Source organism: Girardinichthys multiradiatus, chromosome 7, assembly GCF_021462225.1.
Source record: "Girardinichthys multiradiatus isolate DD_20200921_A chromosome 7, DD_fGirMul_XY1, whole genome shotgun sequence".
Classification (NCBI taxonomy): Eukaryota; Metazoa; Chordata; class Actinopteri; order Cyprinodontiformes; family Goodeidae; genus Girardinichthys; species Girardinichthys multiradiatus.
The window spans coordinates 14,151,542-14,165,260 of record NC_061800.1 but is presented as its reverse complement, the minus strand read 5'-3'; the positions used below and the strand labels follow the sequence as shown (position 1 = coordinate 14,165,260).

General features: G+C 39.4%; 1 protein-coding gene across 2 annotated transcripts in view; it reads right to left on the bottom strand.

Moving 5' to 3' along the window:
• The window catches only part of adcy5 (adenylate cyclase 5), a 134,057-nt gene that overhangs the window by 67,575 nt on the left and 52,763 nt on the right, over positions 1–13,719 (bottom strand). For both annotated transcript variants that reach the window (XM_047370666.1, XM_047370667.1), the window contains exons 2-3: positions 10,376–10,525; positions 8,867–8,988 (exon numbers count right to left, since the gene is read on the bottom strand). In XM_047370666.1, coding sequence (XP_047226622.1) covers positions 8,867–8,988; positions 10,376–10,525 — 272 coding nt within the window. The remainder of the gene's footprint in view (positions 1–8,866; positions 8,989–10,375; positions 10,526–13,719) is intronic.

Sequence of the window (13,719 nt, the reverse complement as noted above, 5' to 3'; positions counted from 1 at the left end):
TGTTTTTCGACCCGATCTTCACCTTCCGACATGCCACGATCATCGAGATGACTGTTAAGATAATCTTTTGAGATAATCCTGATGTGTGTGGTGTGTTAAGGGTGATCTAGTCTGCTCATAAAGATGATGGGACTGTTCTGACTTTGGGGATATTCAAAATATTGGGTTGTCTTGGCCAGTATCCTATTGTGTGGGTTGTTACTCGAGGACTAACGAGCAAGCAGTGCTATTGAATGAGACGTGTAGCCAATCAGAAAGCGAGGTGACAGATACACGGAAGGGAATTACTCTGAACTCACGTTTGATCTCAAGAGGGTTTGCGAGATTTCCCGTCTGACATCTAAATGTTTGTGAGTGAAATCTTTTCGTGTGTGTTGTTGTTGTGCTTGCCGTGTGCCTGGACACCACACACTGTAGGACCAAACATGTTATACCTACGATTTTTTATCGCCATGTGTGGTGTCTCTCCGGTTTTGAAGAATCAACCGACAATTTTTAAATCATGCTGTGTGAACCAGGTATAACTGAGATCTAACAAAAAATAGCTAAGTAGAAAAAACAGAAGAATAAACTAAGAAACTCAATGCAAATAATGAGCTAATAAGGAAAACATCTAACCAAATGAGCACAGAGAAATAAACGAAAGGAAGCAAGACCTAAAGAACAAAACAAACAGCAAATGAATGGTCAAAATACACACACAACAGAAAATCAGAAACCCAACTTCTCAGGAGTTAAGGACAATAGTAAGCTAGTGACTCAAAACTGAATCACTGACACATTAAAGTTCGAACTCACAATAAATAAACAAAACAAAAACATCAGACCAAAACTGGTCAAATAAGATGGAATACTCCATTTAGATGCAGTTCCCACCATACATCTGATGGACACCATATGTTTTCGATATCTACTTCACGGTAAACACATTTTCTTAATAACACCACTAATAAGTGAGCATTTGCTGATTGCATTTGGCAATTTATCTCCTTTTAATTCTGAATAAAAGGTGTATGCCTGAAAAAGGGAGGAGTAAAACCAGGACCCCTTATCAATCAATAGAATTGACTCAGAGTCTAATAAATGTATTGCAGATTTGAGTCATGTGACACATTTCTGATGAGATTAGGATTTAACTTCTCTGATAGAAAGGAGAAAATGAGTGACATGTTCCTAAATGTGTATGGGCTGCAACCCTTCAGTGAAGGCGGAAATACATACAAAACCATTGCTTCACATTAAATTTCCGATTTTGTACTTTTCTCTTTCAGTGTATTGCAATGAAATAAAATGTGTTCACAGGTGTAAATATGAGGAAAATACAAGTGTTTTTACTAAACATACATCCATGTTTTCAATATACACAATCCCTTCAAAATATTTTTAAAAACACCCTCAGCAAAAAATCTTCTCTACAGCTAAACTTCAGATTCAGAATCAGCTTTATTGCCACGTTCGTACATACAAACAAGGAATTTGACTCAGGTACACTTTGCTCTCTGGTTTTTGTTTTTTTGCATTAAAGAATATACATATATACATTATACAAATATACACATATATAAATAAAAAGGTGCATTTGCAACATCTGCATGCTGTTGTTTTGTACTCTATTGAATGTTCATCAGAGAAACAGCCAGGGGGAAGAAACTGTCTCTGTGGCGGCTGGTTTTAGCGAACAGTGCTCTGTAGCGACGGCCTGAAGGTAAAACTCTAAACAGTTTATGTGCAGGGTGTGTGGGGTCTGCAGAGATTTTTGCAGCTCTTTTTCTGACCCTAGACCTGTATAAGTCCTGGATGGAGGGAAGGTCAGCCCTGATTATTCTCTCTGCTTCCTGATTATTCGTTGCAGTCTGGACCTGTCTTGTTTTGTGGATGAGCCAAACCACACTGAGATGGATGAAGACAAGACAGATTGAATGAAGGCAGTGTAGAAGATGACCAGCAGCTCCTGTGGAAAGTTGAACTTCTTGAGTTGCCTCAGGAAGTACAGTCTCTGCTGGGCCTTCTTCTGAACAGTGTCTATGTGTGAAGACCATCTCAGGTCCTCAGAGATGGTGGTTTCTAAGAACCTGAAGTGGTCCACAGCTGCTACGGTGTTGTTGAGGATGGTGAGGGGGGTGTATGGGGGTGGTGTTCTTAGAAAGTCCACCACCATTTCCACAGTCTTGAGTGGGTTGAGTTCAAGGTAGTTCTGACTGCACCAGTGTATCAGCCGATCCACCTGCTGTCTGTATGCAGACTCATCACCGTCCTGGATCAGTCCAATGACAGTGGTGTCATCTGCAAACTTCAGGAGTTTCACGGACGAGTCCGATGAGGTGCAGTCATTTGTGTAAAGGGAGAAGAGGAGTGGGGATAGAAGACAATCCTGGGGGCACCAGTACTTATTGATCTGGATCAGGAGAAGATGCTCCCCAGTCTCACCAGCTGCTGTCGGTCCATCAGGAAGCTGTTGATCCACTGACAGGTGGAGGCTGGGATGGTGAGCTGGGTGAGCTTCTGGTGGAGGATGTCTGGTATGATGGTGTTGAAGGCCGAGCTGAAGTCTACAAACAGGATCCTGGCGTACGTCCCTGGACGGTCGAGGTGTTGCAGGATGAAGTGTAGACCTAAGTTAACAGCATAATCTGCCGACCTGTTTGCTCGGTAAGCAAATTGCAGGGGGTCCAGCAGGGGGCCTGTGATGTCTTTCAGGTGCTTCAACACCAGCCGCTCAAAGGATTTCATGACCACAGACGTCAGAGCCACAGGCCTGTAGTCATTTAATCCTAGGATGGTGGGTTTCTTGGGCACCGGGATGATGGTGGATCGTTTGAGGCAGGAGGGGTCCTCACATTTCTCCAGTGACTTGTTGAAGATCCTTGTGAAGATTGGAGCAAGTTGATGGGCGCAGGCTTTCAGACATGATGGGGAGACGTTATCAGGTCCTCCAGCTTTCTTTGTTTTCATGCGCTGAAAGAGCCTATTTACATCTTCCTCAGAGATTTTTAGCACAGGCGGAGGATCTGAAGGTAGGGTGTTGGTTGTTTTACGGGTCGAATTTGTTCCTGAATGGGATGTGGAGATGATTTGAGGTGTGAATGGCTTCCTGTCATGTCTGCAGTAGAAGCCATTCAGACGGTTAGCCAGGGGAGGATTCTTTTCAAGATTTGCTCTGTAGGCAGTCAGGTTTCTCAGACCAGTCCATACAGCCAAAGTATCACCAGTAGAAAGGCTGTTCTTTAGCTTCTCACTGTAGCTTCTCTTGGCTGCTTTTATCTCCTTTGTTAGTTTGTTCCTGGCCTGCCTGCACCGCGCCCAATCTCCACTGCTGTGAGCTTCTTCCGTATCCCTGTGCAGGTTCCTGAGATGTGGAGTAAACCATGGCTTGTTGTTCCCAAAGGTGCAGAAGGTCTTGGTGTGCACACACATGTCTTGATGTATGATGTAGCCACATCAGTTAGTTGGTTTAAGTCAGTGGCTGAAGTTTCAAAAACAGTCCAGTCTGTGCATTCAAAGCAGGCCTGTAGCATCTGCTTTGATTCCTCAGTCCACTTCTTAACAGTGTGAACCGTGGGTTTGGAAGCTCTTAGTTTCTGCCTGTAGGTTGGGATGAGGTGGATAAGAGAATGATCCGAAAAACCCAGAGCAGCCCTGGTAACAGCATGATATGGGTCCTTTAAAGTTGTATTACAATGGTCCAGTGTGTTTTTGTCTCTGGTGGGACACTTAATATGCTGTCTGTATTTGGGGAGTTCATTGGAGAGGTTTGCTCTGTTAAAATCTCCCAGTATTATGATGAAAGAGTCTGTGTGTTTTTTCTCCAGGTCTGTAATCAGCTCAGCAAGATGTTTTTCAGCAGCAAAAGTGCAGCCATGCGGTGGAAAATATGAGCCAATTTTTATAAAGGAGGAAAACTCTCTCGGTGAATAAAACGGGATACAGTTTATATAAAATGCCTCCAAATCAGGACTACGTGTTTTCCCTAGCACTTTTATGTCTCTGCACCAACCTTCATTTATATAAAAGCAGATTCCGCCTCCTCGCTTCTTCCCCGATTGCTCCGTGCTGCAATCCGCTCTGAACAGCTGGAAACCCGGCATCAGCAGTGCATGGGCCGGGATGTTTTCACTCAGCCATGTCTCGGTGAAGCAGAGAACCGCTGATCCGCGGAGGTCCGAGTTTTTACCGGTGAGGAGAAGCAGCTCGTCCATCTTGTTGCTTAGAGAGCAGACATTTGCCAGATGGATTGAAGGCAGTGGTGTGTGAAGTCCTCTTTTGCTGAGTTTTACCAGCGCACCAGCCCATTTTGCCCTCCGACGTCTCCGTCCGCGCAGAATCCCATAGAGTGCTGCAACTCCGCTTGCCAGAAGCTCAGTGAACCTCGGATCGATGACAAATTGTGAAAAAATCCCAGGAGAGGACTCTCTGATGTTGAGAATGTTGGGACCCAGCCATGGATTTCAACATTAAACTCCGGTACGAACTCTTCTGGAACTTTTCAAAATAAGGTGCATTAACCTTCTTCCAGCACAGCCAGGAAACGGGATAACTGCGGACTTCCTGAGACGCCACTGCCCAAATAAAAGCACAGCTGTTGCTACATCCGCCTCTTCCACACGGCCTTCCAGAGGGACCGGATAGGGGAGACAAAGCACGCTGATGTCTCTTTGCTGGCAAAAAGACATAACTCTTCAACTGGATCCAAGAGTGTCATAAGATCATGCGATCATATGCACCAGTTAAGTACGAGTGAATAACTGTTTGTGTACCCAGTATTCATTCATAAAAAGGGGAAATTAAGGTATAAGCATTGCCTGACTCTCTCTCTTAGGTCTGCAGAAGCAAACGGTGTTCCAGAGAAGACCCTGCAGAGACGCAGTCTCCCAGTCTGGAAGGAAGACAGCAGAGGCCGCATCATCGTGTTAACGTGCATTGTGGTTGGCGGACACAACGAGCTGTCTTTCATGCACAGCTACGGAGGTTAGCTGGAAGCTAACCCCTTTTGTTCACACAACGAGCCACACCTTCAAACCCCTGTAGCTAACCATTGTTCACGGTGGATACCTTCTTCAAACTTCGTCGTCACCCGGACAACTCCTCAGCATGGTCAGAGGTTAGGTTTGGGCAGAGGAGAATAATATAGAAGTGATTTAGATCTAAACGTTTTTCATTTTATGAAGTTTGGTTTTGTTTGTGTTGAACTCAGCTATCTTGGTGCTAGCAGAATATCTGCAGCACACGTTCAGTTTTGTGTTCTTTGTCTGTGTGTTTTTAAAGTTAAGACAAACTTTATTTAAAGGTTGATTTTAAACAGAAGATTGATCATAACGCGCCGTCCGCGCTTATGCATTTTAACCCTTTTATTAACCCTGGTATTTTAAAGGTATGTGCTTGATTCTGGTGCTAAGCTGTAAGCTTCTTTGTTAGCTCAATGGCTAACCGGTAAGAACACGTAGAGTATTTAACAGAAAGGTTGTTAGTTTTCAAGATAGTGAATAACAGTCCCTAAAAATCATTTTACTAAATTTGATTACTAAGTAAACACCATTAAGCCGCATTTCTCCAGAAAGATTTGGCTCTTTTCCAAAATATTCCCTTAATAATATTTTTTAAATATTATTTTAATAAATAAAGGCAGCTAATTAAACACCGTTGAGAAATGGTCATCCAGAAGGTTGGTTTTATTCAGCAGATCATTATTTAAAACATTATTTTATTAAAATAATATTTTATCTGATCTTGCATTGTGAAGGGTTGTCTAAATGTTTGCTGATTATTGCCTAAGTTGGTTCCAAGACTAACTTAACTTCATTTCCAGATTCTTCAAGATAATCCTTGGTTCTCAGACATAAATATTGCATTGTAATGTTGCATCACTCTTTTGGTCATGGTTTTCAATCATCTTTCATCAACTTGTTTATATTGTATATAGCCTATCAGTCTTCGTAATTCTTTAATTCTGCTTGGTAGTTTAGTTGGATTGTTTTAGCATAGTAAAGAGTGTGTTAATTGAAATATGTTTGACTTGAGTTGACTTATTTTTGTTAAGAAATTCTTGTATTTTAAGAAATTGTGTGAATTCATTCCATATATGTGCAGAGTTTTGCTGTTCAATAATGTCAGAGCTCGTCTCACACCTTTCTATTTTGTCCTAATACCATCGCCTTACTGGGCTGGTATTCACAGGACCTTAACAGACCGAAATATTATTTGATAAAATATAAAAATATTAATATTAAATAATATTCTCAGATTCCACTCCCAACAAGAAGTTCCTCTCTGCTGAATGAGACCACAGAATTGTGGCCCGAGACCACAGTACTGTGGCTCGAAAAACATATAAACACGCAAAATACACAAAAAGAGAGAGCGAAGCTCCGAGTCGGCCATCGTCGGCGCCATCTTGGTGGTAGACTTGCTACCTCCACTCTTTTCTACATTCAAAAAATATTTTAATACAAATCAAAATCTCAGGAATATATTTAAATAAACTATGTTTAATTTGTCAATTGAAAATGCAGCTCCACCAGAGTTAACAAAAGGTTACCTGGCTAATCTGAGATTAAGGCCCTCTTTGCTTAGCCTGTCAGTTTAGGTGGACCTCCATGTCTTGGTAGGTTTGCACTCATGCAATACTCTTTTTTTTTTTTTTTTTTCATATGATTTAAAACAATCCTCTGTGGGACATTCGATGCTTGGCCTATTGATTTATAAACTAACTCTGCTTTAAACAACTCAAGAATGTATCTCTGACCTGTCTGCTGTGTCCCTTGGCCTTCATGATGCCATTTGTTCACTAATGTTCTGCAAAATACAGTGGTTCTCAACCCTAGTCTTCAGGACCTAAGTGTTGTAGGTGTTTTCCTGCTGCTACACACCTGCCTGGATAGCAAATTGACTATATTTGCTAATAAGGTAACTTCTGAAAGCAATTGGTAGCCCTGGGTTTTATCAAGTGGTATCAAAGTAAAGAAGACTGAATTCATATGTACAAAACCATTTTCAGATTTTCATCTGTAAAAAACAAAATATAAAACAGTGTATTCGTTCCCTCCAATTACCAGTTATTTACCACTTTCTTTAGGTGCATCAAATAAAATCCCAACAAAAACACAGAAGTTTGTAGTAAAGGCATTTTGGATGATAATTTAACTCTACTGACTGAATGCATGTTTAAAATACAGAGGAAGCCTCTAAATAGCTGACCAATTATTTGTCTTAATAAACTGTAAGCACCTCTTATTTCATGACATTATGAATCACACTATACCCAACAGGAATACTGTGCAAGAGATAAGTGAAAAATATTCTTGAGGAAAATACCATAGAGCATGTTGACATGGCAACGTCTGTACTTCTCCCACCTCTCCTGCCACTGTTTGTGGGTGGGCTCAGCCATTCTGGTTTAACATGGATCGAACTGTCCTTCATTTTAAAAAGAGCTTTTGCAAGATAATTTTCCAATTAAAAGCAGTTCCTTATTGTCACTGTGTGTAATAAATGTGTGATCTAAATTAGCTGCTTACAATTAAAATATAGTAATCTTGAAATGATAGTTGCAGGCTAGAATTTAAACTTCAGTGAACTGTAGAAGAACCTCCAGCCTCAGAGGTCCTGATTACTGAGCTACCTGAGGCTCTAGACACAGCTGAATGTAGTGAAGTATGTACATCATACAAGCACTTCATGTTTATTACAGCTTTCATCCATACTTAGTCGAATTAGGTTTGCTTTATTATAATATTCATTTATAACCCACTGAGAGAGAGTCAAACAGATCAAAATGATTGATAGCGAACTGAAAAATAGTGAAGAATTTGCTCAGATATAATAAATAAATAAAATTAAGTAGCAGCAAAGATGGCGATGTTCTTTTTTTCATTAGTGTGCATACGTACAAAAATGTTAACACTGAGAAAAACTGACATAATAACATAACAGCTAAAATGAATCTTCACTTACAGTAAAAACTAGCATTAGCACTGCAGCACAGCTGGCTGCTACAGGAATTTAGAAAGTAGGCTCCCTGAGCCTCTGCATCAACGGTTAACTGATTCTTTACGATCTGAACATTGTTTTATTTTCTTTATGGGAACCTTATACTCAGATTAATGAATGGAAATTGTTGCGTTGCATTTACAGTCTCTCAATACTGCATGCATTGTCATATATGTTTGTATTGTTGTCAATACAATTAAGATTTTGTCAGATTTAGATGTAAAAAAATCTTAAAATTTTTATCAACACGTTTCTGATGAGTAGAAGTAATTGATGATTTGTGAGTTGCCAACAGATTCATGACTTCATCTGACAGAGAATTTGATTGGAATGGCCAAAGATTAGGGTAATGGCAAGGAGGCCTTCCAACCTTAAAGTAATGAAGCTCTTTGCAAAAGATGACATGCAAAAAGCTGGTCAGCAAATAAAAAAGGGTTTGATTACTGTAATGTAAATAAAAGCTTTTGCACTAATTATTAAGAAGGGTATAAATAATTTTTGATGTGCCAGTTTTTGAATAAAATTTAGAAAAGAATAATTTAAATCCAAACCTGCCTGGAGTATAAGTAAAATTGGGCCTAAATGTAGCAGAAATTGTCCACTAACCCTTCAAGGTTTTCTCTTGTGCCACCCTTCAAGCTTGACCTGCAAAATAGTTTTGAATTTTCAGAATTTTTAATGGTGTTCTAAGACTTTTCAAATTCAAATTGCTTTGACACTTGATTTTTTACCTGATGATGAGGACATTCAGTGTAAATTGATGTTTGTGAATGTTTTATCTTTTTTGAATCTCAAAAAATTTATTTGAAAGGTTTTACAAGGCTTTATCCGTTCCAGCTTTCATCTGGTTTCCCCCTCATCATCACAGTTCCTCTGATGTTACCTGACGTTGTCGTGCTTTTGGATGTAGATCTTATGAAACATCATGTCCTCCTGCTTGGCATTTATGTCAGCTTTCATCTCCATGGCAACATGACGAGGAAGTACTGAGAGCAGGAGACGCTCCTGCAGGAAAGAGAGAGGTAAGTCTGATGCAGTCTGATTTCGGTCTGACTAAATATGTGTTGGAAGAGCATCTGATAGAGAAGCTTTGAGAAATTAGCTCTTCTGATTGACTGGCCCAAACTGGTAGCCAGTGAGTCAGAAACCCCTATTTATTTCCAATCAATGAACATGCATAGCATAGCAAACAGCTACCAGGCTGTGCCAAGAATGACACTCTTTGGTGTGTAGGCTGTTACTGAGGGGAGACTAGAAGATAGTTATTTACAGCATGTTGCGGTTTCAGAAAACAAAGCCAGAGACAACTCAAAAGTTGTAAGAAACTATTTAAAAGAAAACTCTATTTTCTACTAAACAGTTACATGTCACCTGGTAATTCAGGCTACAAGAGTTAGTGCTGGCCATTCCACTCCTTCATCATTTTATAACTTTGCAGTTTTGATCATTTCCGACATTTTCAGGTATGAAAAGGAGCTGTCTGTTATAGGACATAAAATTTGGATCCACCTCAGGGAAATTTTGTCATTTGTCACATAGGGGCAAACTGATCCTGAGTCAACTTCAGCAGATGCCAGGAAGGCTCAACTGATTACAGCATAATTGCTCTGTTTGATCCTTTTTTGTTTCAGCCCATTGTGAAAAATGCTGGATTTGTAAATGTTGCCCCTCCTGGTAAACTCATGAATTATGTAAGCGTCTACATTTTCCAGGAAGACAAATCCTTGCAGTTAATAATGCTAGGCACAATATTTAGAGACAAGATTCTAAACAAATGTCCCCTCCAAATCAGTTCGTCTTTGTTTTAAGTTCTAGGTCTACCCTTTGTTCTCTTCCTAGTGAAGTATACCCAGAATACTCTCTGAAGGGAATCAACCCAGGAGGCATCCTATATGTCTGAACCTTCCCAGCTGACCCCTTTTGATATGGAGGAGAACCAACTCTATGCCAAGCTCCCATCATGGAGCCCCTGCCTTCACCTCATTTTCTAAGGTTGAGCCCAGCCACCTTTAGAAGAAGTTGACATCCATGACCATAGGTGTGAGTCGGAATATAGTCTGTAAATCAAAAACCTCCGCATTAATGCAGAAGAGGAATTAATGCCATTTGATTGACTTTCTTAGAGGACAGAAACATTTAATATTAATTTAAGAAAATAAAGCAGCTCATTTGAAATTCTGTAAAAATTCAATTTAAAGATGAATTGAGGGAGCCTTACACAGTTTCTCCCAACAGTATGTTAGGTCATTGCCACTTAATCGAAATGTGTATTTTATTCTAAGCTTGTAAATCTGCAGCAGATAGTGTGTTAGGCATTTCACAATTGTAGTATTACATAAAACAGCCAACTGTTGTACTGGACACACTTCTGGGTGTTGCCTTAAAAGCCTACCTGCTGCTGGTTTTCCCTCTGGGAGTGAAGTCGTGCCTGGATACATTCCCTGGTCTCCTGGAAGGCCTGCCTTTGGGAGCCCTCAGCTGGGTAGTGGGTACACACTCCAACAATGTTTGAGCAGGAGAAGATCAGGATGTTGGACACTATCTGTGGAAACAGGTGGAAAAGATAAGGGATTTCCATCAGTTTAAATCTGCCAGATAAATGCACTGCCTGTCATCTATTGTGTATTTTAAGAGAGACAGAGAACACTTGAAACTGCACAAGTAAAAGCCAAATACAAACCACCATAACCCCATGTCTACTCTGAAGCAGCAGTACGTCTGTTTTTTCTTTTAGTTTATAAAATATTAATGACAAAATATTTTGCCAGTAGATAACCTTCAAAATACACTAACTTTTAAATATACTTTATTATATTTTAATTAGGTTAATAACATTATAACAACATCATTGCAGCTCAAATATGTTTAATGTATAAATAACGATCAATGAAGTTAGCCACACTTTGGACCCATTTTCTATCAATCCCGTGTGTAATTTCTGATTTCCATGTTTGTCAATTTTTGTCAGCTGGTTTCAAAGCTGCTCTGTAGCAAAGCTTTACTAATACGAGGCACTGATGCCTCCAGGTGTTGTTGTTTCATCCCTGATGTAAATGCTGTAACATCATTCATGTGTTGCCGTTATTTTCTGTAAAGCTCATCTTGAAAAAGCAGTAAATAACAGGGAATAAGGATTGTGATGTATGGTAATTGGTAAGAAAATAGTGATAAATACCAGAGAATGTTGTCTAACGTCAAAAGAATCAGCACTTTAACTTACACTAAAAATGGCTTCATACAGTGTCTCAATTAAGAACCTCAGCAATGTTTTGTGCTAGTTTCTGATAATGAGTCTATGTGCGAAAGTATTCATATCCCTTGAACCTTTCTATATTGGTTGGACCATAAACTTTAGTGTAGTTTACAGGAATTGTATGTGACAAACCAGCTCAAACAAATGAATAATAGTAAAGAAAAAATAGAGAAATAAGTTTGAGTTTTCACAGATAAAATCTGAAAAATATCATTATATTCAGACCTCTTTATTCTGATTCCCCTTAATAAAACCTAGTTCAAACAATAGCAATCAGAAGTCACCTAATTAGTAAAGAGAGTCCACCAGTGTGTTATTTTCAGTATAATCGGGTTTCAAAATTATATAACAAGCCTTGAACATCTCACAGAGTGCTGTTAAATCAATATCTGAAAATGGAAAGAGTATGGTTGCAACACTATCAGGAAACAAACAATATGGCAAAATACATTTGGAAGAATGTGCTTTGGTCAGATGGGACCAAAACAGAACTTTTTGGTCCACCAGCAAAATGCTACATGTGGTGGGAAACACTGCATATCACTCTAATCACACCTGCAACCCTACTGAGACATGGCCATCTACCTGAACTGGCAGGTCAGTTAGAGAGAACATTAATCAGGAGATCTTTTCTTCAGAACAGTTCAAGGAAGAGGTGGTGTTTGGGCAGATAACATTTGTTTAGGATGAAATAATCAATACTATCATTTCATGATGTTTTTGCTTGTTTGTGATGAAGTATCTCAAGTGCTAGCAGGCTGTCCGTCCATCTAATGTGAACAGACCTTTCAGGACTGAGGCCGGCCATTTGTTCTGTGTTGGTTTAAAGTTAAGACAAACGTTATTTGAAGTGTGGTTTCAAACACATAACACACCGTTAACACTTATGCATTGTAATCGTTGTATTAATCGTATTTGAAACGGTACATGTTTGACTTTAAGGAAGGTATAGGCTTTACTTTGTTTGCTGAATCCGCTAACAGCTAGCGCCAGTCAAGTCAGAGGTTTACACGCGACTCACCGCCATCTTATCAGTCAATAGTCATTCCTCGTCACCATCTTAGTGGTCTATTAGTTAACATCATTAAGAATCTTTTATCCAGCTGGTCTCCAAGATTGTTGGTTCCCATTCCAGATAATATTTCATTAAATATTATTTTGCTAAATAAGGACAACATTGAGTATTGTCAAATACACATCACACTTTATAGATTTTCATTTTATTTCCACTTCCAGATTATGTAGTATGTTGTGTTAGTGTATCACATAAAATCTGAATATAACATACTGATGTTTGTGTTTGTGAAGCAACAAAATGTGAAAAATTTCTGGGTTCCTAATTCTTTTGCAAGACACAATATATTTTACCAGAAGTTTATTTTAGGAAAAAAATACTGAAACTAGACAACTTAGCAGAACCTGTAAAACTTCACAAAGGTTACAAGTATCTAAACTTTTAGTTTGTGATGCACCTGTTACAGAGCTATTTATCTCTATTTATAGCTATTTAGGCTTGAAATATGCAGAACAAAGATATGAAAAGCTTGACTAGTGCAGTGGGAGAGATACAAAGTGTTTAAAGCATGTTTTCCCCAGCTGCAGCTGTATTCCCTCTAACTGAGAGTAAAGTGCTCTTTGTTTCCATCTGCTCCACTGGTGTGCCTCCCTCTCTGCATAGGGAACAGGGCGTCTCAACCCTCTCCTGCGTTTTGACACAGTGTTTGTCCGAATATCTTTATATAGGAAATGCTTGTCTCATTAGAAGACTCCGCAGAGCCAGCTTACATGTTACCAGCTTGGAATAATTATGTGTGAATACATATGATCAGACCAAACTGCGCTGATGCAAAACAAACCAACTTCTGATTACATCTCTATCAATTAAAAAAAGAACTAAATCCATGCAATGACTTGTATTATATTGTCACATATAAAACTCCTTAAATGCTATCACTATAAAGAACGAAAAGCATGTTTAAAAGCTATCCCACAAAAACTTTAGGGATTTCATGGTCCACCTGATAGGTATATTATAAAGTGTGATGGTGCACAGGTGGTGCGGGAGTTAAGCGTGCAACCCATGTATGGAGGCCTTGGTCCTTCGTCGAGGCTGTTACGGGTATTATGCCTCACAAATATCAAAATAATGAAAGCGACATAGCAACACACAATAAGGGAGCAAGCAATAGATAAAAAGGCTCAACTTAAGCTTTAACACACACAACTAAGGTAAAATCGTCCTTCCACAACTTTTTTGTAGAAGGTGTCTTTTTGTTACTTTTATCTGATTCCACAAAGGCATACAAAATGCTTTGTGTGTTCACATCCAATCTAACCAGCAGGCATCTTCATTGAAAAGCTCAGATTTTAATATATTGTGGATTCAGAAAGATATGGCCCGTGGCTTATATTTAATATGTACACATATCCAGCATATGTTCTCATTTGGTCTGTTTTTGATCTATGTTAGCCTAAAAGCTGAT